Genomic DNA, 27362 nt, shown 5'->3' with positions numbered 1-27362 from the left:
CAACAAGAAAATATTCTGATCTTTATTTTAGCACATTATCAAGTACACAATTACAATGTCATCTCAAATCCCTATATTGATTTCGGTTTACTTTTTATACAAAATTGTACAGATAAGACAATACAATATTTTACAGGCTGTATCTAGTGAATAATTTACATAAGTTCTTTTTACAAAACAAAAAAACTGTACCTCTTAGAAACAAAACAAAAAAACATTCAAATTATGGAGCACTTGCCAAATATAATTCAGCAAAAAAATTTAAACCATGAAAACAAAAAAAAACAAAAAAAAAACACATACATAAACAATAACTACAATCTCTTTATACAGGTGTGTACTTTACAAAAGCCAATTAGATTGAATAATGTATATATATTTATAAAAAAAAAAAAAAAAAAAAAAAGGATTACATTTACATCTATACAGTCCCGTTCTTGTAATAGTAATAAAATTGAAGCTTTACGTAAGATTTTTTTAAATTTTTAAAAATAGCATTGAAATAGCGTTACCATTTAAATAAATCTGAATGTTGGGAATACCACACACTGCACTGCAGGTATCTTCCATGTGACCTCTAATTCAAAGCAGTCTTAGTAACTACTAGACATTTATTAAATACATTCCGGTAATATAGAGGAATATGAAACACTTCTTACAGTACAAATCAGTTAGAGAATTGCTTGCTCCTCTCATCTCATTCTGGCACGGTGCTAAATTTGCTTCATTTTCTCAATGGTTTTAATTTCTTCAAGTTGAAACGTAACAAGAAATTTCACGAGGCAATTTGTGCATCAAAACCTATGAATTTTAGTGTTAACTGTGCACAGAAAAAGAATAATGTCTTTATAAATATCAAGTAACAGATAATGAAGTATTTTGAGCACACTGCAGTATCATAGTATTAGTATAAAAGGTCCTTGGGTGAAAGTGCCTTAAAAAATTACAACCCCCCCCCAAAAAAAAGACATTCCTGGGAGTAAAAAAACTAAACCGAAACAAAAAAAATGAAGCGCATTTCGCATACACATAGCTCACAATAGACATTTTGTAGTTTACCGTTGCCATATTTGTTTAGCATGCGTCCACGGCTCAAAAGACATTTGGTTGATACTCAGCAAAACACGAACAAAAAGTTATAGTAAAAAAGTGCACATTTGTTTTTCTTAATAACTTAACACCCAAATTAAAATTAACGCCAAAATATCACAATTGTAAACACAACCTTTAAAACTACCATTAACACTCCATGTGCCTATTTCTTTCTTAAAAGAAGAGCAGGAAGAACATGTATGAATCACCGTCAGTAAATACTGCATGCCAGTGTTGTTCTTAAAGTAAAGGAATATATCTAAAAGCACTCTCTTACGAATAGTGGCTAAAAAAGTATTCACGGATATAATACGATATTAGGATCCATTGTACTGCACTACATACTTTCCAAGATTAACCAGATGATTTAAATAAAACCGTTAGAAGCTGTCCACATTTCCTACTTCAATGCCAAATCTATTAAATATCTCTATTTTGAAGGATGGTTCAAACTTCCCACACTGCACTGATGCATATTCCGCAACATCAAGATGCAGTCATATCTAGGAAAGTGTAAAAGGTTAATGATAAAAAATAAAAAATAAAAAATGTTTAAAAATGTTTTTTTAATATAATGTCCTTTTAATTCATTTTTTTTTTCCCCCTAAAGAAAATGCATAGCAAACATGCAAATTGCGCATGAATAACACTGACAGTAGACTGCAGCAACCCAGTATAAAGGAGGTGGCATGGTATAATAAAAAAAACTTTTGGTGAAATCTAAAGTTTGAGCTGTATTCTACATGTATTAGAGACTGAATATGAACACACACAAGCTGGTAAGATTTAAATTATTATTACAATTTTTTTTTTTTTTTGCAACATTTAGGTTTTCCTAATGAAAGGAGGATACAATAAAATGTGATATGGGTTTTATTTAAGTAATACATTTTATTTACATTTTGGGGGGGTTTGGGGGACACAAATATGGAGAGCCTGTTTGCCGTAAAGCAAATGTTATATCAGGACCAGCTAATGTGTTAAAATTCCTTATTTTTTTTATTATTTTTAAGAGGTGTTTAATTTTTGGTAAATATAGAAAACCATGCATGTGAAATCCGTGCATCCAGGGCCTGTTAAACTTTTGTCAGGATTTCTACTGTGGAATTTATAAAGTTTCACCAAGGTCATGAAAGCTACAACTGGCTTATCGCTGGGTTATATAAAATACTTTCACACACACAATTAAAAAACGATTTACATGATAAAGGCCAGTAACCCCTAACAACCAGATGAGATGTTTGCGGTAACTTTGTGAGCTGTATGAGAAACGGTTGCTATATTATGACTGGTTGGTAAGAGAACACCACTTTCCATATAGGACTCCACAGACCATCACTTTAAAATATCATGGCTCTGCCAAGCAGAAATAAAATGTTGAAGTTCATACAAAACGTACTACTCTCCATACAAAGCTTCTGTACTGTTTTATCGTCTTTCAGCAGCAAGCAAAATGCTCGTGTCAAGGATCAAATAAGCAAATTTAATAAGACAGCAGTTGATTTTCAAGGGTAGACAGATTTGAAAGAAAAGGACTAAACCATCTCCAAAAGCCTCCCCAGTGGTGCAACTTTGTTGATTTACTAAACAAAGTGCAGAACTGGAATATTTAAAAAAAAAAAAAAAAAAATTACCTTAGAGGCACATCGACGAATAAAAGAAAAACAAAAACAACAACGGACACTATCCTTTACAAGAACGGGTATACACTTTATCAGTTTTCCGATAAAGCTCATCATAGAGAAAGTCACACTAAGCTGGCCTCCTTGTGATGTTTCATTGTGTGTTGGTTCTTTTCAGAAGGCCGGCGGAAGCCTTTATTGCAGAAGTCACAGCGGTGGGGGTAGTCTTTGGTGTGGATGGAGATGACATGGCGCTTAAAACCAGAAGCGTCTGTGGTGTTGTACTCACAGTACTCGCATTGGTACACTTTCTTACCACTGTGAGTCTTCATGTGCTTTTTCAGTTCTATCTGCTGCCTGAAGCCCTTACGACAGCGTTTGCACCTAAATGGCAACTCCTTAGTGTGGACAGAAAGAATGTGTCGACTCAGCACAAACGGGTCGGCAATTTGGAACTCACAGTGCCTACACTGATGCATCTTTTTGCCACGATGCGCAGCTTCGTGTTTTTTAAGCTCGGAAGGCCGGTGGAAGCCCTTGTCGCAAAACTCGCACTTGTGGGGATAATCCTTGGTGTGCACGGAAATGATATGTCTTTTCAGGTCGCTAGAATTAGAGCTTTTGTGGTCACAATGCAGGCACTGGTGACTTTTGCTCTCCTGGTGCAGGAAAGCGTGAGCCTGCAGATCTTTCGAGTCTGCAAATGTCTGGAGGCATATGTCACACTTAAATGGAATCTCATTGCCGTGCTTTGTCTTAACGTGGGTTTTCAAATTGGAGGAGTCGGCTGACTTATAGTCACAATACTGGCAGACATAAGGCTTCTCCCCGGTGTGAGTGCGCATGTGCTTCTTCAGCTCAGACGGGTGACGGAAACCTTTTCCGCATTCCACACAGATGTGCGGAAAGCTCTTGCTGTGAACCGCCAGGAGATGCCGGTTAAGTAACCCCTGCTCGGCTGTCTCGTAATCGCAGAATTTACACTTGTGCATTTTGTTGCCCGCCTTCTCCTTGTGCGACAGCTTGTGGGCAAACAACGCGTTAGCGTGCAGAAATACTTTGCCGCACTCGTCACAATCCAATTCCTTCTCAGTCTTAATGACAGCAGCAGTCAGCTTGTGACTCTCCAGGTGGTTGTGCAAACTCACTTTCTTGTTGGTGGTGTAATCACAGTCTGTGCAACGATACTTCTTGCGTGCCAGGTGCTCTGGGTGGTTCTTCATGTGCCTCTTCAGGAAGCCTCGAGACTTGAACTTCTTGCCGCAGATCATACATGGATATACAGTAAGCGGATGGCCATCGGGACCAATAATTATGGCTATTAACAGAACACAAAGATAAACTTTAGACAAATGACAGTAGTTCAAACTTCATAAAACTACAAAATAAAGCAATTTAACTCATGGGCATGTATATTCTAGTTGGTATCTTTGTAAGTTTCATAAGCTGGCTCTTACACAGGACCTTCTCCTGGGCTTTATTTACAATAAAGTTGTGCACTGCTGGGGAAACAAAAGGCAATGACAATATAAAAGTAAAAGCATAATAATAATAGAAGAAAAAATGAATGTAACCAATTCATGGCTTACCCCACACTAATGGGGCGATTACAGGGCATCTTCCAAGTGATCTCACTAGAACGCTTAGAAAATACCCCAACATGGGTCCGTGTGTAGGGTCCATAGCAATAGAGATGCACGTCGTAATCGCCTGGTGATTGACATCCACCATGCTGGATAAATCTAGTGATCGCCAGGCAGGGCCAGTGTTCTCAGCAGAGAACACTGGCCCTGACAGTTCGCTCAGCACACAGAGCTGACACATTGCTGTGTGCTGAGCAATCATGCTGAGCGTTCTGAGTAATCTAGCACCACTCTGAACGCTCAGCACAGCTCCTCATGTGTAAAGCCCAGGCACGTTTTCACATCTCAGGGTAGTTTTACTATAGCTGCTAAAGGAGAAGTGGGAGTGCTGCCCATGGCCACCAATCAGATTAGTTATAATTACAATGCACTAGAACAATGTGAGTGGAAATATGATTGGCTGAAATGAGTTCCACATGAGCAGACCCTGCTTTTGCTACAGATAATTCTATATGGCCATAACAGGAGAATGATTTGCATTATTAAATGTTAGTGTATTGCTTTATCCTGTACTATACAATGGCAAGGTAGAAAACATCCAAGGTCAGAATGTCCAGATTCAATATGTTGATGTGAATGAGGTCAACACGTCAAATGTTGGCCATGCAGATTTGCATCAGACAATGGGCCTAAATCAAACCTGATCACTGAACAAATCTGTTCTCAAAATGGGCAAAACCATGCTGCACTGCAGGTGGGGCAGGTGTAACATGTGCAGCAAGAGTTAGATTTGGGTGGGGTGTGTTCAAACTGAAATCTAAATTGCAGTGTAAAAATAAAGCAGCCAGTATTTACCTTGCACGGAAACAAAATAACTCACCCATATGTAACTCTCTCTGCACATGTTACATCTGCCCCACCTGCAGTGCAGCATGATTTTGTCCATTTTCAGAACAAAATTTGTCCCATGATCAGGTTTGAATTAGGCCCAATGTCCCTAACACTATGAAACCAGCTGTCTACAGTTTATTGTTGACATTATGAAATAAAATTAAAGTTATAAGGTAAAACAATTATTTTAAAAGTGGCAAAACCATTTGGGTGAAAACTCCTATGCGACCCAATAAACATTTGAATCGTCCACTCTCTCATTGAACAGAAAAAAGGGCGATATTTACAAAGTGGCAGCTGCTTCTAGTCCGGTTTCATGAGAACATTGAAAGCGGCACCCACACTAATTGGAAAGCCCTGTGTGCTTTACACTAAGGGGCCGATTCTGGATCACACACAGGAGCTGGATTCGGCCCCTGCCCCGATGGTCGGGGTTTGTGCATGCGCATTTGCAAACCGTGACTGAGCGGCCGTGGCGACTTACTCGTTGGGTCGTTCGCAGTGGGGAGGGAGGAAAGGGGACGGGGGTTGGCGCTAGCCCATGGGAACACCCAGCGTTTTATGGGTGTCCCCATGAAAACGCTAAGCATTTCCATGGGTACGCGGCAGGTCCGATACCTGCCAGGGGCTGGCGGTTGGCATCACATGATGTCAGCCACCCGCCCTGTCTTCGTCCCGGCACCTGCAATTAAAAAAGTCACTTAAGATTGACTTTTATTTGCGAATGCAGGAGAAATCATTCGATAGTCAGCGACCATCGAATGACTACTCCTGCAGGGGCGGCACGCGAGGGGAAACAGTGGTGGGTGTATTTGGCGGGGTGGCTTCTCTGGCGCTCGGTATGCTTACCGATTCAGGCCCTTTAATGTAAGCACCGCTTTGAATTCTTCACCTAAAAGCGTTTGCTTTGGAAACAGTCCGACGTTAGCAAGCATGGAATGTCTGCTGTAAGTCCAATACACAAGCATAATACACACCTGTTTGGTACTGCCTGTTCTCTCCCCTTCTCTTTTTCTTTGGTCTCTGCTTCGCTAGCCTGTCCAGTCCATCAGACTCATCTATGTGCAAAAGAGCGCTAGCAGTTCCATTCCTGTGCTCCGCTCCCTCCAGGTTGTTACTCATGTTATTGCCTGCAACATGCAAATCACAGTAAGGGTTATCTGTTATAGCTTATTATACAATGACAGCATCAAATAAATCAGGTTACATGAACAGCAATCCCCAAGGGTGATTAAACTTAGCCGCTGCTTCTCTAATGATCCTATTCCTATTATCTGGATACTGGGCACATCGGAGGCCGGGTTCCATTGATTGGCAAAACTACGTATGACTTCTTTAAATTAAATATTATGCATCAATGATCCAGATGTTTAAAAAAAAAAAAAAAAAAAAAAGACATTTAGTGACCATTCTGCTTGTTTAGCTTTAGTAGAAATTGACTATACTGATAAAGGAACCATTCGGTTTCCCACGCAGGGGACATGTGAAATGCGGCTACATATATGAACTGTCCACTTTGCTAAACGTTGTGGATTATTAGATCGACAATGCCTACAGATCGTTAATAGGTTGACATTGTCAAAAGGTCGACACATGAAAAGGTCGACAATAATTTTTGCCACTTTTTTTGTGTCAATGTCGACACCTGTCAACATGGACCCCCAGTTACTGTAACAAGTACCCTCACCATGCTCCGCGTCTGGTGCCTCCGCTTAGCATACATATTACCATTCTCAATAGCAGCCCATGTAGATGGGCAAGTATAAAAAAGGCACAAAAAAAAAAAAATGGCATTAATTGTGAAAAACTCGCATTGAACTTGTTGAGTTTTTGCATGTCTATCTAGACACTGTGGGGGAAATTTACTAAGATGTGTATTCTACTTCAAATGTGACGTGGCTATGGGCAACCAATCAGAATCGACTTCTTATTTATTTAGTACCCTCTAGAAAATAGTAGACAGGATCTGATTGGTTGCCCATAGCAACATAACTTGTAAAGTAGAATACAGATCTTAGTAAATTTCCCCTGGTGAATCTGGAACCATTTGCTACAATACTGTGTCTATTGTAGGAGAACTGAATCAGGTTTAGTATATTCAATGTATTATTGATCACTACTCCTACTAATGACCCAGTTTATAGTGTTACTTCCTTTTCATGGTTATGTTTTTACACAAAAATCTTTATTTACTTCCCCCAGAACCCTAATGAGATTTTGGCATTAAAAGATTTTTCTGGTTATCACGTTAGAGGTATACTACACTGTACTTGTATAAAATTTGTATATATCGATTTCATAATTATTTTAATCAATGAATCTTTAATTACTAGTAATATTTAGTTACATTAGCAGGCTAATGACGTTTATCCCTAAAACATTTTTTTTATAGAAGTAAATATATTCCAGAAACTCGACACACATAAGCTCCACTGCAACAAATAGCTAAGAACATGCTTACAGCAGATAGCATAAGTTATAGGAGCATTTTTGATAGATTTCTTTACCATAAGCTGCAGCCCAGGCCACTGGCATAAAGGTCTTGCTTAGTTCGGCATCATCCAGCTGATGTTCATGCGTTACTGAGGCATCCTCCTCTCCAACAATCACCTCCATATACACTTCGTCAGCAATCTCCGCCACATCTTAACAAAACAAACAAAAAGCAAACATTATTATTTGTTAAATAAAGCCTACACCATTAGATCATTTCACAATCTAAATCATTTCCTCAATAATATTGGCAAATATATTATATACGTAAAACAAAAACAAAAAACATAGCATTACATTTTATTTATAAAGCAGCATAACCAATTGGAACGTATGCCCCTTACACACAGTTCGATTCAGTTTCACTTTCGATGTGGACTATATAGTACAAACTGAAGTGAAAGTGACCCTGAAGTTGGCCGCATTTGATCCTGATGCGCAGCCACGAAAGCAGAAATAAGACTGTGCAGGCAAGTCTATTCCTGCTCTGATCTACTAGATCGAAAGCAGTGCCTTGCCGCACAATGCAGCATCGCTCCCTCCCTGTGCACCGTCCCTTCCCCCTGGCCAATACGGCATCCCGCCGGCTGTCTATGTCGAATCGATATAAATGGCCGCCAGGTTGGCCCATGTGTACACCCCATTAGAGACAAGTGCCACCCTGAATAATTTGTCATGTGTAGAATGATTTTATATCAAGCCCACTTGGGCTTGTCTGTTTACCAGTATCACAAAAATGGAATCTTTCATTAACTGTTCTGGGGAATAGTGGGTGATAGTTCCAAGGCACCAACATGGTGCAGATTTAAAAAGACTATGGACCCCTTGTTTGAGCAGAGTCCCTCAATCTTGTGGTTCAGAGATCTGACGTTGACATTGTGTTGTCTCAAGGGGTCTACCAGCTGATGAAAGTCCACACACGGAGGGACCAGTCCCCAGGGTAAAGAGTTTGTCTGTTGTTCTCCACCCCAAAAGATCAAAACTGCTGCAATGGTGGGAACATTTTGCTCCACCCACCACATGATTCTGAGTTCTTCATCATGGTTAGTACACTCTGGATACTCTCTGGGTGATGGATGTAAATTCCGGCCATGGTGACTGTCGTGAAGATGGATCTTCCTTGAAAAACTTGGCAACCTCCACAAACAGCAATGAAAACTCCTCTGAGCACTCCACATGTTTAGCAGAATAGGTACTTTCCTAGCACGGGATGCAGTTAATTTCCCGGCGGTCGGAATCCTGGCGTTCAAAATCCCAACGCTGGAATCCCAACCGCTGAAATCCTGAAACTTTCTCCCTCTAGAGGGAGAATAAATTAGCGTGCCAAGTGCAGCGAGTCCGCAAGGGGGGGGGGGGGGGGGTGTGTGCGTTCCACGTCCCCCCCTTGTCGGGATTTCGGCGGTCGGGATTCCAGCGTCGAGATTTTGAATGCCGGGATTCCATACCGAATCCCCTAGCACGGCGCCCACGATTTTAATCTTATGCCATTGTATCGATCGCATTGCATGCGACGCGATCAGACCCGATTTTCAATTGTACAGCCACCCTGATATGGGTGATTAATATGTGAAATGCACCCCCATTGAAGCGTGGCGAGCCCACGAGGGGCGGCGGTAAGCGTCCTCCGACCTTTTCATACCCCCACTAGCCACGTCGGCGTAGAGTTGATTTTATATATTGTGGCGAGCGTAGCGAGCCCCGCGGATTACTTCACATGTATTCCGCGTCCGCTCGCCACACTATCTAAAATCAACTCCACGCCGTCGTGGATAGTGGGGGTATGAAAAAGGTCGGAGGACGCTTACCGCCACCCCTCGTGGGCTCGCCATGTTTCGGGTTGGCGTTGATAGTGGGGGTGGCGTTAACAATGGGGGTGTATTTAACATAGTAATCACCCATCAGGGTGCCTGTACAATTAAAATCGGGTCTGATCGCATTGCATGCCATTGTAATGGCATGCGATGCGACGCAATATTAAAATTGTACACTGCGGGTCTTACGACCTGAAAATCGGGTCCCATCGCATACCTTAATTAGTGGTATGCGATGGCATACGATGGGCGCCGTGCTAGGAAACAATTACCGCAGAATATTTGACTCTTCTGGAGTCCAAAGGTTATGCACCCATGAAGAGCAACAGCCCCAACCAACAGACTCATGTCTGTTGCTATTTGTCTATTCCCAGATAGAGAACAGGCACCCCCAGTTGACACCCCTGCCTGAAGAACATCTTGTTCAAGTGCTGGTGAGACCATTTCCATTTCAAAATCTGTTACATCTGGATGCAACTATGCAAACTGCAACACCTTGAAAGTGGGTACAATCAATGTCTTCATGCAAAAATGGTCCAACATTTATCTAAGCTGGAGACTTCACCAGTCATTATAGCGAGAGGGTCTTGATGTCTAGTAAGGACACCAGATGTTAAAAACAAAGAAAATCAGTTAGGAAGGGACCAGTTTTCGTTTCAATAAAATACAAATACAGCCACCAATATCCAAAATTGAGGCTGTCTCCTGAACATGATTTTGCAGAAAGGCCAGAGAAATGATCTTGAGCAGCATATTATCCAAACAATGGAGAACAGTTGCCCCATTGGTTTAAAGAAGAACAGCCATAATAGTTTTGGACCTCTTTTGACCTGTGATCTGTCAAATCCCAAATCTTCAAAACTCTTGATCAGGTCTTTCCTCATTAGGACGTTGAGATTTCAGGTTCAGAATAGGTTGAAATGAACTATCCAGATTCTGGACCAGAGAGATACTCGAGTAAAAAAAAAAAAAAGATTTCTACAGCTTTAGCACTGGATTGAGAACTTGTGCAAAAAGAAGGTAGTGAATGACTTCCCTCAAAACAAAACTTTTTGTTCCATCTTAAAGAAAAGTAAAAGGGTGTATGGATGTGAACTTTGGATCTATAAGTATTATTGACTTAAGATGCTTGTAAAGTGGATACCAGGCATCTGTGGTGGAACTGAACTGCTGGGCCCAGTGGTTCAGTTACAGTTGCCTTGTATCATCATAAGAGGCATCATATGGGGGAAAAAAAAGAAGACCCTGCCCATGAAACTGAATGCATGTCAGAGGACTTGGTAGCTTGCAGAAGAAGGTTGAAGAAGACTCTGAACAGATTGTGCCAGGGGCCCTAAGACAAACCAGCTTGGCACGTGCTGACAAAGTGAAAGTCAAAGGGGTTGGTTGGAGACTCCAGGTTGAGCAATGCCACGTAACTTCAATGGAGGATTGTGCAGCAAGTTCTTCAATAGCCCTTATCTGTCTGTACACATGAAAGTGCGGCCACAAGTCCACCACCTCACATAAAGTGCAGAGGGCATCCACCCTGAACTGCACAAGCAACAATTTGAAGGATCTCACTATCCTTCCTACAGAGTCCTGGACATGCTCCCCTTATCAAACAGAGGAATGGGAGGGGAGCTATAGGAGATACTACTCAGAGAGAGGGATGGATTGCAGAAAAACCTATCATCCCAGATTGATGGTGCAAATGGGGAGGCAAAGAAGCAGATGCTGCTGGCTGCTCCCAGTTATGGGCGCAGCATCTCATATCACAGGCTTGCCAAATGGAAAGTTACACCAGAAAGGAAGTTCCAAATCATTAGGACTTTCCTATAGGCCCAAGCACCGTGGGATGGCTCCATAAACCACTACAAAAAATTTCAACTTTTTCAGGTTTATTTTGAATGTGTGTGCGTGCGTGTGTGTAATAAATAAATAAAATATGTACTTTACCATTTAGTTATAAAAACCTGCAGTATATCACTATAACACTACAGACATTCTACTTTTACAGCAATTGTTTGTTTGATTGTGAACTATTATTTTACTTCCAAAATGAATGTGCCTGTTTTTTTAGATCCATCCAGTAGGGGATGCCTGTGATTATGGGAATACAAGAAACTGGGAAAGTGTGGCATTCAGTATGCAGCGACTAAGGTTCCATTCAGTACTGTGCAGAAATTGGGTACAGGATCATTCAGGTCGGTTTCTTTCTGCTTCCTTCTCTCTGGAGTCCTGGCCTATCCTGCTTTAGTGTATAGTGAAGTGCATTCACCTGTTGCATGGTCAGGAGACACTGCTACAATGTAAAGCCCATGTCTGACTACAGAAGAAGTAATGTGTCTAACAAAGGTCCAAGTAAAACCTAAAATGCAAGAAATGTTGCGTCTAGAGGTTAGCTTGGGGGGCATGGGTCATTGGGTCGACCAATTTAGGTCAACATGCAATGGGTCAACCGCTGAAGGTCGACACCTGAAATAGGTCTAGATGGCTAAAGTCAACAGGGTTGGGAAGTCTACATAAGCACTTTGTCATCAATGGCAAGTTCGACATGAGTTTTTAAAGGTTTTTGAGCCGAATGTCGACAAAACCGCACCCCTTCCCATGGCTCGCTGTGCTCAGCCCACTATTCTATTCTCCCTCCATTCCCTTTTGAAGGCATGAAATACCACCTCTCGGCACACGTCGGCTCAATAATTAAAAAAAAAAACGTGAAAAACTCATGTTGACCCTTTGACTGTCGACCTAATGCTTGTGCCAACCGTTTAACCCTGTCGGCCTTAGCCATGTTGACCTATTTCATGGGGTCGACCGTCAGTGGTCGACCCAATGCATGTTAACCTTTATAAGGTCAACCTAATGATCGCATCCCAGGTTGGGACTGACCCAAATCGTTGTCTTCGTTCTGAGAATCATTCACAGTCATGTAAACCATTTTTTCTCGAGGAAGACGTCCTCCGGTGTGTGGATCGAGAAGTTCGTCTCCATGGTCATTCTCAGACTCACTTTCCACGATATCTACTGTGCCACCTGACAAATAAAGAGCATGGGATCAGCGCAACCACACTTTCTTTTACTATTGCCGTGCACAAGGAATAGTAAGCAGAGCAAGAACCTAAATTATATTGCCTTTTAGGTCTTCTTCAAAAGGCAAAATATATCTGTGTGAAACAGCCATAGGGGAAATTATTATACGCTTAATAGGAAACAAGGAATGAAAACGGACAAAGACCTTTCTAACAGAAGACAGAATTTCAACTTGTTTATCTATTGAAAGATTTGTTGATTAAAGTAGTGGAGCAGTATCCCAAGCTAAACAGTCTTGGGTAACAAAAACAAAAGCAGACAGTAAGAGGGACAATTTTATTTTTTTTCAAATTAGAAAAAAAAAAAAAAACAACTAAGTATCTTCAAGGCATTTGCTTAGATTGTATTGGCTACTTTTTCGCAGTAAGAAACCCTTTGCATCTTGACTTCAGTGACCATCTACATAATATAGGTGTGATGGACTTGTTATCAGTTGGCATGTTGACCATGCAGATTTCCATTGCAGAGATACATATGCCCTAGGCATGCCATATAAAATACCATTAACAAAAAAACAAAAAAAATCCGTCTACATTGTATTGTCAACTAATTACAAATGTTGAAATTAAAACCAAGTCATCATTACGAACCAATATAACATCATATGCATTGCTAATATGAAAAAAGGTTATCAAAAACACTTTCTTACCTAAGTCTTCTTCTCCTGGGTCAGCCTTGAAGATGTAAACCTTGATGACTTCTGGACATGATCCATCCAACTTGCCAGATTCCCCATCAACCTCACCTCCCATTGCTATTTCCTCGGCACACTCTCCATCCATCTTCTCGGCGTCATCTACTGAAGAGAACAAACAATAAATAAAAGAAACTGGCAGTTTTTGGCCAGTAGTTCCTACTCCCTATTGCATTCAGCTATCTACATGATTGCAATACCCTTAATGCCACTAATAAAGTAGACAAACTGCTACATTACACAAAATGCATTACAAGTCAATTCAACATTGCAGAGAAGAAAACAATCAGCAACTAATAACACCACATTTCCTATCGGTGTATAATTTTACCTAGGTCAAATAATGCCAGCCCCTTATTGGTTGCAGTAGATTTATACTTTGTTTTTCTACTATGTTTTAAATTACTCTTGCAGTGGACATTCATAGGTAGATAAAATGACACTGCAGAAATCACAGACAGACACTGAGATCTCACAGTATATTGGCCGTGATATTGGTGCTCTGCCCATGGGGAGGAGACATTTCAGGAGCAATATTTGTCGTTCAGCCTGGCAGGGCATACAATGCCCGATGTGGTCAACATGACACTCAAAATATTAAAATCGGACAGTCATGCTGGATGATCCCACATGTTCGAGTGATCAATATTGCCGGACTGGTCGCTCCCATACAAGCTGCAATTATATGGATGATCTGCTGATATTGGTCAGATCAGACAGATAATTGTAGCATGTATTACCAGCATTAGTAAAAAGAAAGGTGGTTCGAGTGCAACAGTTACCTAACAGTAAGAAACTCGCCAGCTACAATTTAACATTAAAATCCATCCTAATATATGATCTTTTTACATTTATTTAAAAAAGAAGAAAAACAGAAGAGCCCCGTCCTATGTACATTCTCTATGAACAGTAATCCATCAGACATTCGCAAATTTTGAATTAGTCACATATAAACATGAATGTCACATGGAATAAAGGTGGTCACCAATGCCTGAAATCCACTGCTTCAAATAACCCCTTCAGTGGCAATCCCGAGAATTTTCTGGGCTGTGCGTCAGTGCCCAGTCTGGCAAGCCCGTAAAATTCTCGGGATTGCCACTGTTTACAGCCGGGCAGCGCTGCTGAGTTCAATCACTGAACTCAGGCAGTTTCAGCGCTGCCCGGCTCCCTCCCCTCTGCGACGCCTCCTCCTCCCCTCCAGGTTTTGTATTGAAATCCCCGGCGCCGGCTTATGACAAGCCAGCTGCCGGGGACAGGTATGCAGTGCGGGGGCACAGGTCCGGGCAGCCGCTGATTGACAGTGCAGCGGCGCTGCCCAGACCAAGGGAGGCAGTGGTGCTCCCCATAAAAAACTCGCCCAGTGGGGAGCGCTCCAAAAAAAAAAAAAAAAAAACACCACTGAAGGGGTTAAAGGGCAGTAACAAGGCGGAAGGGTCGAGCTTAGTAAGTTCAAGAATTATACTTATTTGTGTATTCTAGGACATTATACCAGTAGGAGACCACAGGTAAAAATGTATTCATTAGAACACTGAACAAAAGAAAGGGTTAAACTGTTGAGCAAGCTCATGCAAATTAATATTTGTTTCATTATTTATCTGCTACAGGCCCAAACGTGTACTTTTTTAGATGTCTCTCTGTATGCAGTGGTATTAACAGTGTCTGGAGGCATCGCAGCTGCACAAGTAGGGTGTTTTTTTTTTTTCAATGCTCAGATTATTTTATTGTAGAAGTTTTAAAACTTGTTCATCTGGTTTTCAAAATAAAAACACAGCCCTCACTTACAGCATGTAAAAAGCACAGCGATATCCAACCAGAAGCCATTAATATCACAATGGAAGCACATGAAGGCGTGTATATATACACATGTAAATGTCACTCAGTACATCTGTGACCATTTATAGACAAGAGGCTGCAGGGTAGGATTTCTGTGCAGAAACAATGACTTATAATGGAACTCACTGTTTATGTGATATTTTAGCAGTTTATACATCTAAGAACATCAAATCTTTATTACACAGATATAGGGACTGATTTAATTCCATGCGATGTACATGCTGAGCATTATGGGATGCTAGGCTAAGCATATATCAAACTATTTCATTTATCTATACCCATGACAACAGGCAGTATATGACAAGTTCTCCTATGCTTAGCCACTGGGTGCAAAGGAAATGTGTGTTGATTAAACTTACATGAAATCATGAGGTAGTCGTCACAGTTAACTTCTTCCCCATCGGGACCTTCCACTTGAATTCCATTGGCATCAATCACTGCCTCTGAGGCGCAGTCTGCCACCAAGACCTCCTCTGAAATCATGTCTTCACCAAGCTCGTCCTCTGCGATCTCCTCTCCTACTACATGTTCTGAATGGACAACGCTCTCAGCATCCGGAACGGACAGCGCACCTTGCACTAAATCAGAGTCCAAGACACTCTCAGGGACATCGCAATTGGATAACATATCTTCTTCCAGTTCCTGTTCCTCTGCATCTGGGCCAAGCTCATCCTCTAGCACCTGCTCTGGAATTATGACAGTCTCCGATACCCGTGTCCCTTCCAAGATGTCGGAGCACTGCACATCCTCTATCACCACATCTTCAATTACATCCTGAATCACCACAGAGTCGGCATCATCTGGAAAGCCTTGGACAGCCATGCCTCCATCTCCCACAAAGACTGTCTCTTGGATCTCCACTATGATTTCATTACCATTAAGATGTGGGGCGCCTGACAAAGGGAGAGAGGAGACAGTAGATTTTATGATTTTGGACAAGTATTTTTATATTACTGAATACACAACGATAATAGAACTCTTATTTTTGTCTTTAATCCGTTTTTTTCAGCATTCACCTAAAACGTATAAAAACAAAATCTATGCAATTCTCTACCACGGCATTTTTATTTTATGTTGGCAATGTACCATGTCCAAAGTGCAGGACATTTTGCGCCTAATTCAGTACCGCTAGCTAAGCAGCGGTCGTTTGCTGTGGATGAAAGGTGCATACACACCGAGCGATTTTCGCCCATCTAAGCGATATTCCCGCAGCGGGATGCTGATGCGGGAGCGCCAGGCCGTACACACTGGGCGGCTTTTAAAAGCAGCTAAAAATTGCCCAGTGTGTATAAGTCTTAAGGGGCCTATACATGGGGAGATGAGCATTCGAAGTGATGCTAGATCGGTAGCACACAGTGTTGAACAGCGCTGTGCCACTCAGCAATCTGTCAGGGCCAGTGTTCTCCGTGGCCCTGACACCGGCGATTATAGCTTTCTCCAGCATGCTGGATATTATTTGACGGGGTGATAGCGAGGTGCAAGGCCGCGCATCTCTATCGGAAAGATGTAGGGGCATTTTGTAACCGATCTTGTGAGAAATCGTTAAGAAAATGCCCGGGAACCATTACATGTGTAGGCCCCCTTAAGTTTTCTGAGCATTTGCCATGCGAGTAATCCATGTAATGATATATACTGTAAGCAGCGATCCAACCGCCACCATGTACATCTGCAAGTACCTGAAGTATGGAAAAATGCATGCGGCTCTGTTTGCAGTGCAAGCTCCACTACATCCTCTTCCATGACTCTGAACAATCATTAGCTGGTCTTTCTGAAAGAAAAAAAAGAAAATTCTGTCAAATCACCTTGATATTTGAAATGAAAGCAAGCATTACAGTTAAGCCAATTTTCAATTATTATTATTATTATTAAAGTCTTACACCCACATATCACACTTGCCATAGGAAACCTGTAGTGAAGCAGAGTTGATGAAAGGCCATACTTAAATAGACAATCTGACAAAAGCAAGGAAATAGAAACACAATTGCAGTAGAGAAAAATACTTCTCGTCCCCGCACTCATTTAATAAACAAATGTACAGAAGTGAAATTAAGAGTTTTATTAAGATAGACGCAAATGTGATATTTTTTTTATTTTTTTACGTGCGATAGTGTAACAATGCATTTACAAGATCATTTTGATATCTCTACCAAGAATAAAAAACTATGTTCATGTGGCGGTTTGCTGCCGGGCATCCATTTACCATAGTGCCGAGAGAAAACTTGCCGGTGGGCATGTACCGTACGCTTCTGTTTTTTTTATTTTGTTTTATAGTTACTAACTTTTACATATTTGTAGTATTATTAAGCTCAAGCAGGAAATATTTTGGCTATTGTAGCAATGTCTCTCTGGAGAGGAAAATATTACCATCTGGAGAGTATTAGCTCCTCGCTGTTACCTGTGCACCTAGGGATGCGCCATAGTTCAACCTCATGCTATAGGAATGGGGATAACCATTAGAAGCCGCAATCACAGACAATGCAGATTCTGATTGGTCCTCCAATCCACCAATATCTTCACAATATGGTTCCTCTTCAGATGGTAATGTACTCTTTTATTTGTGAAAAGTCGAATCTGCATTTTAGAAATACTGGATTGTCAAATTCACGTACGTTTTTGCCGATCCACTGAATTTTTGTTGTAATCTATTCAGACAGTCGGAAAAAGACCCGATATTGAATACGTTAACTGTCAATTCCTAATCTTGTAAAAAAAAAAAAAAAGTCAATATTTCCGCCGGGCGAAAATATTAGCCGGGATTGAATACCATTTAGTGTCACAGACTGCTCCAATACAACTATTCAATCTAAAAAGATACTTAACTATAGAAACAGCTTGGTAGGCTTAACTGTTTATCACAATTTGCAAACTGAATAGAAAAGGATAATTGCAAAATGACAAATTATACCCCTTTCAGACAGAAAAAAAAGACCCGGGAATTTCCCTGCTCTTGCCATGTTGACCCGGGTCAACACGGGTCTAAAGCCCAGGGACTTCGACCCAGGTATTTACCTGGGTTTTTCCCATGTCAGACACGTGTTTGCAGCTGTGTGAAAGGGTCCGACCCGTGTTTTTCTCCCGACTATTAAAAAAATCATGTTGATTGGCTGTGCAGCATGGCACTGCGCGATTGGCTGATCTTTTCAGCTTCCCTGATTGGCTGAGCGGGCGTGGCAGTGGCGTGCAGCGCAACACTGGACAAAATCAGGGCTCTCCTCCAGTGCAAATACCTGCGTTGAGTGGAAGCCCTCTCCACCAAAAATTGTGCCTTCCTCCTCCTGGCATAACACTGTGCCAGGTAGCACAGTGTAAGCATCTGCATAATGCTCTGATTTGCTGTAAGCAGCAAAACACACAGAGCACTCATGACCTCCAGGTTCTGCAACTTGTCAGCCATGTTTAATGCAATGCAGTGAGCAGACACCTCCCACTTTTCATGATCTCATCTCTGTGTGCCTTTAAAACTGTCCTTTTCTTATGACACACAGAGTTTTGCAGGAAAAATCTGGCTTCTGTGTGAAAGGGGTCGACACGGGAAATACCCGGGTTTTTGCTCCTGTGTGAAAGGGGGTCAGCCCCTTGCTGCCTAGTTGTACCAGAGTTTTTGTATCCGGGAAATACCTGGGTTTTTGGGATTTTTCTGTCTGAAAGGGGTATAAACTATTGCTTACAAAGGGGATACAGTTATAATCCCGGCGGTAGGAATGTAGGGTTAGATTTATGCATGACGGTGGCGGTTTAAGGTTAGGTTGCCGTTTTAAATTTAGAAAAAAATAAATAAACGAGATTTAAACCCCGAACTCCAAATATCCATATATGCAATATGAGTTGAAACTTTGGGGTAAATGCAGTTATAATCCCAGCACCGGAAACCTAACCTGTGCCAAAATTCTGACATGGATTACTATGCCAACACCAGAATCCCAACAGAAAACATCCCAAACATAAGTATGCCAGGGCGGGTTAAGGTTAGGCTGAGAATAGGGGGGGGAATTTAGGGTTAGGCTGTAGGGTGGTGGTGGTAGGGGTTAGGCTTATGCACTTACAAGGGGGTGTAATGGTGCAAGCAGGGAGGGAAAGGGGAGGGAAAGGGGAGAGATGCTTAAGGTATTTACAAAGCCTGTCGGGATGCTGTTGTCTGTCTTAGCCTCTGGCATCCCCACCGCCAGGATGGCGCATGTATCCCATTTTAAGAAATTGTTTATATTTTAAGAAATTGTTGTATATAACAGTTGTTAGCAAGTTGTAATACCTTTGGGGTGAATTCAATTAGCAGCAGGACTTACCACATGCTCTTAAGCTGTGTACACACGGTGCAATATGATTGCTAGCAATATATTGGCAGGAATCATATTGCTCAGTGTCTCCTTTTCATCAGCAATGAAAAGGAGACACTGCTACTGTCAGGGGGCGGGGGGGGAGCAGCAGCGTCTGCTTGCTGCTATCACGCGGTGGGGGGGGGGGGGGGGGGGGGGGGGGGGGGAGGAGACCCGAACGGAGGGAGCAGCAGCAGCAGACGCTGCTGCTATCACGCGGCGGGGAGGAGAGAGACCCGAACGGAGGAGGGAGGGACGCGAAGGGAGGAGGGAGCAGCGGCAGAAGGGAATCCTTCTGCCGCTGATTTCCGCTGACCTCCTGCTCAGCACCGGTGGAAGCCGCTGGTCGCAGGAGCATGCTCCTGCGACCATTAGGGAGTGCACACGGGAGCGCGCAGCTGGCAATATATTGCCAGCAGCACTCCAAATCACTGGCAATATGGTCGCTCAGCGACCATATTCCCAGCGATTTCAGCCAATATTGCCCCCCGTGTGTACCCACCTTTAGCTCTCGAGATAAGTGCCCGGAGTTAATTATACTTTGTGGTAAATCCCACCATTAATACATGATAGAGCATCTGGATAAGTGCCTATGAAATTACCATGAGCAGATTATCTGTGGTAAACCCAGAGGGAACATTGAAGGTTTACCATGGACAGTTATTGAATAGCTCATGGCTCATAGTCCAGGAGTTAAAGGACCACAGTAAAGAGGTGTACACATGTTGAAATTTTGGCATATTGACTAGTCAAAATCTCCTAGGTTAGCCAAAATTTCTGTTTTTCTCCTGATTAGATACCGACGCTAATGGGACCTACACACGTAGCGATTTTGTGCCATTTTCGAAGCAATCTGACATTATTTGTCTAGATCGCTGAGAAAATTACCCTACATCGCTCCATGTGAAGGGGCGATAGCAATGCACAGCGCGTCGCTATCAACGGGCGATGTAGACCACGTATGTTCAATCTAGTCAAATCGCCAGTGTTCTCACTGTGCAGCGCTGTGGGCTGAGCAATCTACATTGCTCAGATTGCTGGCGCACATTGCCCTGTGTGTAGGCCCCATTAGTCAGTATCGCCTAGCATAGACAGACTGTGCAGGCAAGGCGATTTTGACTAGATCAGGGCTGGGCAACACCGGCCCTCCAGATGTTGATGAACTACACATCCCAGCATGCCTTGCATCAGTTTCAGCATGGCCACATAGCAAAACTAATGCAAAGCATCCTGGGATGTGTAGTTCATTAACATCTGGAGGGCCGGTGTTGCCCAGCCCTGGACTAGATCATAGACTATCATTAGTTAGACGAAATCGCTTAGTCAAAATCTCCAGTGCATCTAGCCAAAATTACTTAGTCAAAATTGGCCATTAGCCAATCTCATGTGTGTACTGGACTTTAGTTGTGCAGATAATTGAATTCCCCATTGGAAAACAAATAGAAACTTATTAGCAAGGGCTGAGAAAGTTTTATCTTATTTTCTATAGAGATAAGAAGTAGAAGCCAAAACCTCTGTATTGTCTTCTCTATTTAAACAGTCTATAAATCTTATTAAATATACTTGTTTGAGACTCTAAAAAGGTAAATACTGGTTACTGGACTGAAGTAGCTTATAATCTAGGGTCTGGTATATTAAATCGACATTTAGAATGTCAACATGAGTGACGACAGTCAACATGTCGTGGACAATGGGATTTTACATCCACTTTGAATGAAAAAGGCTTATCCTAACATAAGCATTCACGATGTCAACAAATGGCTGCGGAGGCTTTGGTCATTCCATTCCGCCCTGGGCTAAAAGTCTGTACAATATTCCCCTACTGAACGAACGGCATTCTTGTCTTGAGCACAAATGAGTTTTAGACCAGCGCAGTTTATGAGGATCATCATACAATAGGCACAAAGCTTAGAAAGAAACTCTACAGCAAGTACTTAGCCACACAGGATTCAAGCAGAATGTGTGCAGGTCAGCCAGTAATGAGTGTATATTAAAATGTATATATTTTATGTATACACAATTGTAGCATAGCCACAATATCAGAAATTGTCCTGCATGCTTTATATTTTAAGAATGCAGCTTTTGCAGTTCCTTCAATAGTTGCTGAGTATATGCAATAATGTGGCCTCAAGCTTGGCATACACTAGGGCAATTTCTGCTCTGGCAATCCCTCCTTGAGCTGCCCAGGACTCATGCGGTCCTTTTGCATGTGATATTTCACTTATGATCCCAGCCAAGCCTGCCCAGCTTGAAAGCAATCCAACAGATTGCTTCGGCAGCCGGTGCTAATCGCATAGGACCGCGCACCGCATCAGACCTGCGGTCAGTCACATGCAATTTGGAAGCTTTTCTTCATGCGATTGATCCTTGCAATTGCATGCAAAAATGCCCAAATTGCATGTGACCCACCATAATGTATTGGGGGGGGGGGGGGGGCTTTACTCACTGTAATATAGGATTTCTTGTGGAGTTGGCTATATCGTGTAAATCGAACTAAACTGTCTGAATAAGGTTTCTTAAGTTACATTTTACGGTCAAGGCCAAGTGGAATACAGGCAATGAATTAAAATGCTCACTCAGTACCTCTGGTACTGGGTGAGCATAGTCCAGGTACTATGTGCAGCAGACCTGCATAGCAGGAAATTCTGCCAGACAGTCCCTTCTAGTAGTCTCAGGTGTGGCTGAAGGCTTTTGGGGCAGCGATGGGCAGGTACCACAGGTAATAAATCATGGAACATCACTCCAGCCAGCATCACATGTTTTCCTTTGCACCCCATAGAGGTTTAAGGGAAAACCAGCAATGACGACACAATTGTATGTACCCAATATATATGCCCCCAAGCTTCGTGGCACTTCCTGTTGAATTGAATTCCCCCCATAGGGCTTCTCTGCTCGATGTACAGGGAGACCATTACAAAAGGCACTGCGGTAAAATGTGGCCATGGAGTCTAAAACTTGTTGCAGGTATTTCGGGTTCGACTGCGCAAAAGATTGTTCTGTAAGCTGGAGGAAGCTTTTAGAACATCAGTCACTTTTCTCATCTTACTCAATTAAATAAATTCCTTTTTAGGTTATTAAAGTGTACCAAAACCTCATAATCCCAGATCCGTGTGAGTTATACTAAGCTGAATCTGGAGCTCCTACAATGAACAGCCAGCAACGCGCCCCTCACATGGGGCCGGATGTGCTAAGCTTGGAAAGTGTTAAAATTAAACCACCAGCCAATCAGCTCCTAACTGCCAGGTTACAGACTGGGTTTGAAAATCTTACAGTAAGAAGCTGATTGGCTGGTGGTTTATCACTCTCAATTTTACCCCTTCTCAAGGCTTAGAACATCTCGCCCATTAGGTTTTACCAGCATGAGCTGCTTTGTTCCAGCTACAAATGAATAACACTTTCAGATACATATTGCAGCAACATTACCTATATCTAGTTATACAACAGGAAATTGTCTATAGCATAAACAGGGTATTTAAATAGTCTGACGATTACAGATAGGCAGGTTATGTGTGAGTACAGGACTTTATTAGGTACTTGTGTATTATAGCGGCGCCCCCGATTTCCATCGCGCAATTTTTTAATCGCATCGCATGCCATGCACCGGATGGCATGCGATGCGACGCGATTTTTTCCCCCTTTACGATGAAAGATTGTATAAGCACCCTAAAGGGTGCTTTTGAGCACCGTAATGGGTGCTTACAATGTTAAATGCACCCCCACGCCACCCCCCCCCCACTATAAACGTGAACCCGAAGCATGGCGAGCGCAGCGAGCCCACGAGGGGCGGCGGTGCGCGTCCTCCGACCTTTTCATACCCCCACTATCCACGTCGGCGTGGAGTTGAGAATAGAAAGTGTGGCAAGCGCAGCGAGCCACCGAGCCCGAAGCGTGACGAGCGAAGCGAGCCCCGCGGATACCTTCACAGGTATCGGAGTCCCCTCGCGGCCTTCACAGGTATCCGCGTGCGCTCGCCACACTTTCTATTCTGAACTCCACGCCGACGTGGTTAGTGGGGGTATGAAAAGGTCGGAGGACGCGTACCGCCACCCCTCGCGGGCTCGCCACGCTTCGGGTTCACGTTTATAGTGGGGGGGTGGCAGGGGTGCATTTAACATTGTAAGCACCCATTAGGGTGCTTGTACAATGTTTAATCGCATCGCATTGCATTGTATGCCATATACAATGTCATACAATTTTAAAATTGTATGGCATTGTACAATATCGCGCGATATCGCTTCGCATACCATCGTATGCCTTATGGTATGCGATGCGATGGGAGCCGCCAAAATACACAAGTACCCTTTATTACTTCTATTGGGTCAATTCAATCAGATGGGATCTCAAGCTGGCCATACATTCTAACCCAGGGCTGGGCAACACCGGCCCTCCAGATGTTGATGAACTACACATCCCAGCATGCCTTGCATCAGTTGTAGCATGACCACATAGCAAAACTAATGCAAAGCATCCTGGGATGTGTAGTTCACTAACATCTGGAGGGCCGGTGTTGCCCAGCCCTGTTCTAACCTCATATGATGCAGGTCGTATGATCGATTGAAAAAGCGATCATATGTGCTACAAAACACATATGATCTGCTTACGATCGCAAGTTGTATGCAAGTGCAGCATGTATGATCAGCTGAGCGACCTATCGACCCGCGTTATCGCACCACTATACCTCACGGTGTGCACACAATCGATCGCAGGACCCGACTAAATCCTTTGTTCGGGCCTGATGTGGTTCTAATGTATGGCCAGCTTTACAGTGATGTATGGGAAGACATACAGTGCTCACAGGAACAGATGTGTCCTCATACATTATTACTGCAGTCATGACAAACAGCCCCTCAACACCTGCCCACCTAGTCTTCAATTAGTCACTGTAATGCATACTGCTTTCGTTAATATTTTAACATGAATAACTGTACTTACTATACTATCCCTTCACACTGGGACACTTATGAATTACACAGGTTCTGTGGCTGGCTGCCTTCAAAGCTGCATTTCACCGAGTTTTAATCATGCACAGAACCTGTGTAATCCATGAGCATCCTGGTCTAAATGGTCTAATAATACAATTGAACATTTCAGCCTTTAGGTGCTCCCTGCATATGTATTTTATCAAGAACCATTTATATTTTATATCAGAAAGCCTAAAGTAATATATATGTATATTTAGCATTGGAAAATAAATGGCATGGCGTCACTGTCCACAACATTTACATTATGCTACAAAAAGCTTAGGATTGATGCTGATGGTGCAGATAACTGTACTAGCTGTCATGTATGTATTTCTAGCTGGCAAATGTAAGAGGGAAACAATAAAATAGCCAGTTCTTATGGTCTCATAAATCATGTCCATTGAGTAAATATTTGTATTAATACAGAGACATTCATTTTTTGCAGTCAAAAATAGAAAACCTCTATAATATATAATGCATAATAAGACATTACTAAATCTAAATGCAACATAAACAGGACTAGATAAGCCATTTTATAGGAGTTGCTGTACTAAAGGACCGTCCAACAGTTCACATTTTCCAGGTCACCCTGCAGGTGCACTCATTATTCACTGACACATTTTAAAAGATCCACAGGTGGGGCAAATTACTTCACTTGTGATTCTGCGTGTAGTCCTGGAAAACGTGAACTATTGAAAGGTCCTAAGGACCAAGGTTGAGAACCAATGCACTACACTGAGGTATTGCTTGCAGCCTAACATGCCATACCACAACAAGGGCTGTGGCTCACCAGCGGCTGGGACTGCATACGATACATCATATGCGGTCCTTTTGCACACAATGTACCATATGAAATCCCAGTCACGGCTGCAGGATACAACGGATCATTGTAGCAGCAATGAAAATATCCAGTCCCAATGCAGATGGAACTGCGCATCGTACTGAAATCAGAGCTGAAGGTGCCCAAACACGCACGATCCTGGCGGTGCGATCTGTGCTTTGAGGTACGCTCTCCCGGGGCACCTCATCGGCACAGTACAAAAAGTATGTGCTGCACATACTTTTTGTACTTGCTTTTCATCGCATTGCACGCACAACGCATGCAATGCGATGCTATTTTAGCCCAGAACGCACGCCGGGATCGGTGCGTGTATGGGCACCTTAACACACATACGATATGGCACTTTTCATTAGATTTATCAGCCTGATGGGTCGACTCGAAATTGTGTGGAAAAAAAGGGCCACATCGCACCAGTTAAAACTTAAAGTATCAATGAACTCATACATGTTGCGTAAACTAAAAAATAGTTAAGAGCTGATAGTAAAAGATTATCTCTCTCCAGGATTTAGTACGTCTGCCCCATTCACTGATACAAGTAGCGAAGTGTGTACCAGTGTATGTGACTGTGAGGGATGGGGAGGGTGAAGCAGCAGGCAGCTAGCCCCATTTATCAGGGAGGGTGTGATCAGAGACGCCGGCCACTCCTAAATAAAGCCGGAGCAGCGAGCCTGCATGTATACACATTCACTGCTTTCTTGTCTGTCCCTTCCCCCTCAGTGATTCAAGATGGCGGAGGAATCCCCTCCTCCTCCCTGATCTGCAGCATGTGGGCTGCCGCCATCTTTGTTCCCGTGCTATCTAAAATGCAACGATAGATAAACACTACACAGCCCCATAATGCTACAAATCCGGGGGTTATCCGGATGTGGCCGGCCGCCTATGACCGTACCCAGCCCCACAGAGCCCTGTATCCCCGGATAAGCCCGGCCATAGGCGGCGGGCAGGCAAAGGGACGGTGCTGCAGTCACCCCGCCGCCGCCCCCCTTCCCTCACCCCCCATTAGGGCCTAGCTGCGGCCTCCTCTGAGGCCTGGAAGGGCGAGCGGTCGCACGGAGGCCTAGAAGCGGGCCGTACCAGGCCGCGGCCTGCCTCCCGGCGTGCCCGCAGAGGGGATCGTGTGCGAGGCAGGGCGGCTATGTGCTCGGCGAGCCGCCACCGGTTTCCCCGCCGTCCATTAGCGAGGAGGCAGCCGGGCGGAGGCTCCGAAGCCCCGGCCTGGTAGCGCCCCGCTGGCCGCGCTCGTTTCCCGCCCAGGCCCCTGCTCTGTCCCCGGCCCAGGCCTTACCTGTATGCGTCGTCGTGGTTCCCCGATGACTCCGGGACCGGGGGGCACCCTCTCCGTTAGGCCTGTCCGCGATGGCTGATTCGAAGGGAGGGGGGAAGGCATAGAGCGAGTGCGAGAGGCAGAAAGGGAGGGGCCGAGCGCGATGGCTGAGAGAGAGAGGGGGGAAGGAGGGAGAGGAGGAAAGAGCGGGCAGCTCTCCTGGCCGGGGCCGCCGTCAGCAACACACGTCACTGCCGCAGAGCCTCAGGAAAATGCGGAAGGGGGAGGCCGCATCCGAGGCAGGCTGCTGGTTGTCAACGAGAGAGCCAAGGCCAGGCCAGGGCCCCAGCGCGGGAGTAGGGTTACCCCGGGGGCGGAGGGGGAACTGAGCTCTCCCTGCAGCCACGGGCTGTCCCTGACACAACAAAGCCCTGTACATGTCATAGATTCACATTATGTGCGAGATTATTCACAGAATATGCATGTGTTACATGTGGGATAATTCACAGGGCATGTATGTGCTACAGGGGGATTATTCACAGGACATACATGTGTTCTAGGTGGGGTTATTCACAGAACATGCATGTGTAACGAGAGATTATTTATACGACATGCATGTACTATATGGGGCTTTTTTTTTTACAGGACGTGCATGTTACAGGGGATTATTCACGGAGCATGAGGGGTTAATTACAGGACATACATGTGTTCTAGGTGGGGTTATTCACAGAACATGCATGTGCTATAGGTGGGATTCACTTGTCACGTATTGCATGTTGTATTAGTCACATGTTACACATATGTGGTGTCCTCTGTTCCCAGACAATAACTGTTGTAGGTGGTATTGTGTTCATACATCATACTGTATCATGTCATTTTTTTTCTAGAACAT

The 27362-nt window shown here is 43.4% G+C and overlaps 1 protein-coding gene across 4 annotated transcripts; it reads right to left on the bottom strand.

Moving 5' to 3' along the window:
- Positions 1 to 26815, bottom strand: ZFX (zinc finger protein X-linked). Of its 4 annotated transcripts, none has more exons than XM_083172007.1 (8): positions 26492 to 26812; positions 16768 to 16859; positions 15451 to 15984; positions 13214 to 13363; positions 12364 to 12507; positions 7696 to 7833; positions 6166 to 6318; positions 1 to 4032 (listed from the first exon to the last, which is right to left on the bottom strand). In XM_083172007.1, exons 2-8 carry the CDS (start codon positions 16829 to 16831, stop codon positions 2840 to 2842), a joined length of 2376 nt encoding a protein of 791 aa, XP_083028133.1. In that variant the 5' UTR covers positions 16832 to 16859; positions 26492 to 26812; the 3' UTR covers positions 1 to 2839. The 4 variants fall into 4 exon arrangements, with proteins under 4 accessions (XP_083028133.1, XP_083028134.1, XP_083028135.1 ...); XM_083172008.1 differs by having other exon boundaries at positions 13214 to 13360; positions 26492 to 26811; XM_083172010.1 differs by lacking the exon at positions 1 to 4032 and adding an exon at positions 4064 to 4216 and having other exon boundaries at positions 26492 to 26815.
- Between the last annotated feature and the right edge of the window lie 547 nt (positions 26816 to 27362).

This window comes from Crinia signifera, chromosome 2, assembly GCF_055691185.1.
Source record: "Crinia signifera chromosome 2, ASM5569118v1, whole genome shotgun sequence".
NCBI classification, from domain to species: domain Eukaryota; kingdom Metazoa; phylum Chordata; class Amphibia; order Anura; family Myobatrachidae; genus Crinia; species Crinia signifera.
This window is presented reverse-complemented; position numbering and strand designations above follow the sequence as displayed.

Excerpts from the sequence above, each read along its gene's own strand:
- ZFX (XM_083172007.1), bottom strand. The coding sequence starts at position 16,831 with ATGGAAGAGGATGTAGTGGAGCTTGCACTGCAAACAGAGCCGCATGCA. Across the intron at positions 15,985-16,767 it reads TGCATTTTTCCATACTTCAG|GCGCCCCACATCTTAATGGT; the intron begins GTACTTGCAGAT and ends TCCCTTTGTCAG. Across the intron at positions 4,033-6,165 it reads GAACAGGCAGTACCAAACAG|CCATAATTATTGGTCCCGAT; the intron begins GTGTGTATTATG and ends TTCTGTTAATAG.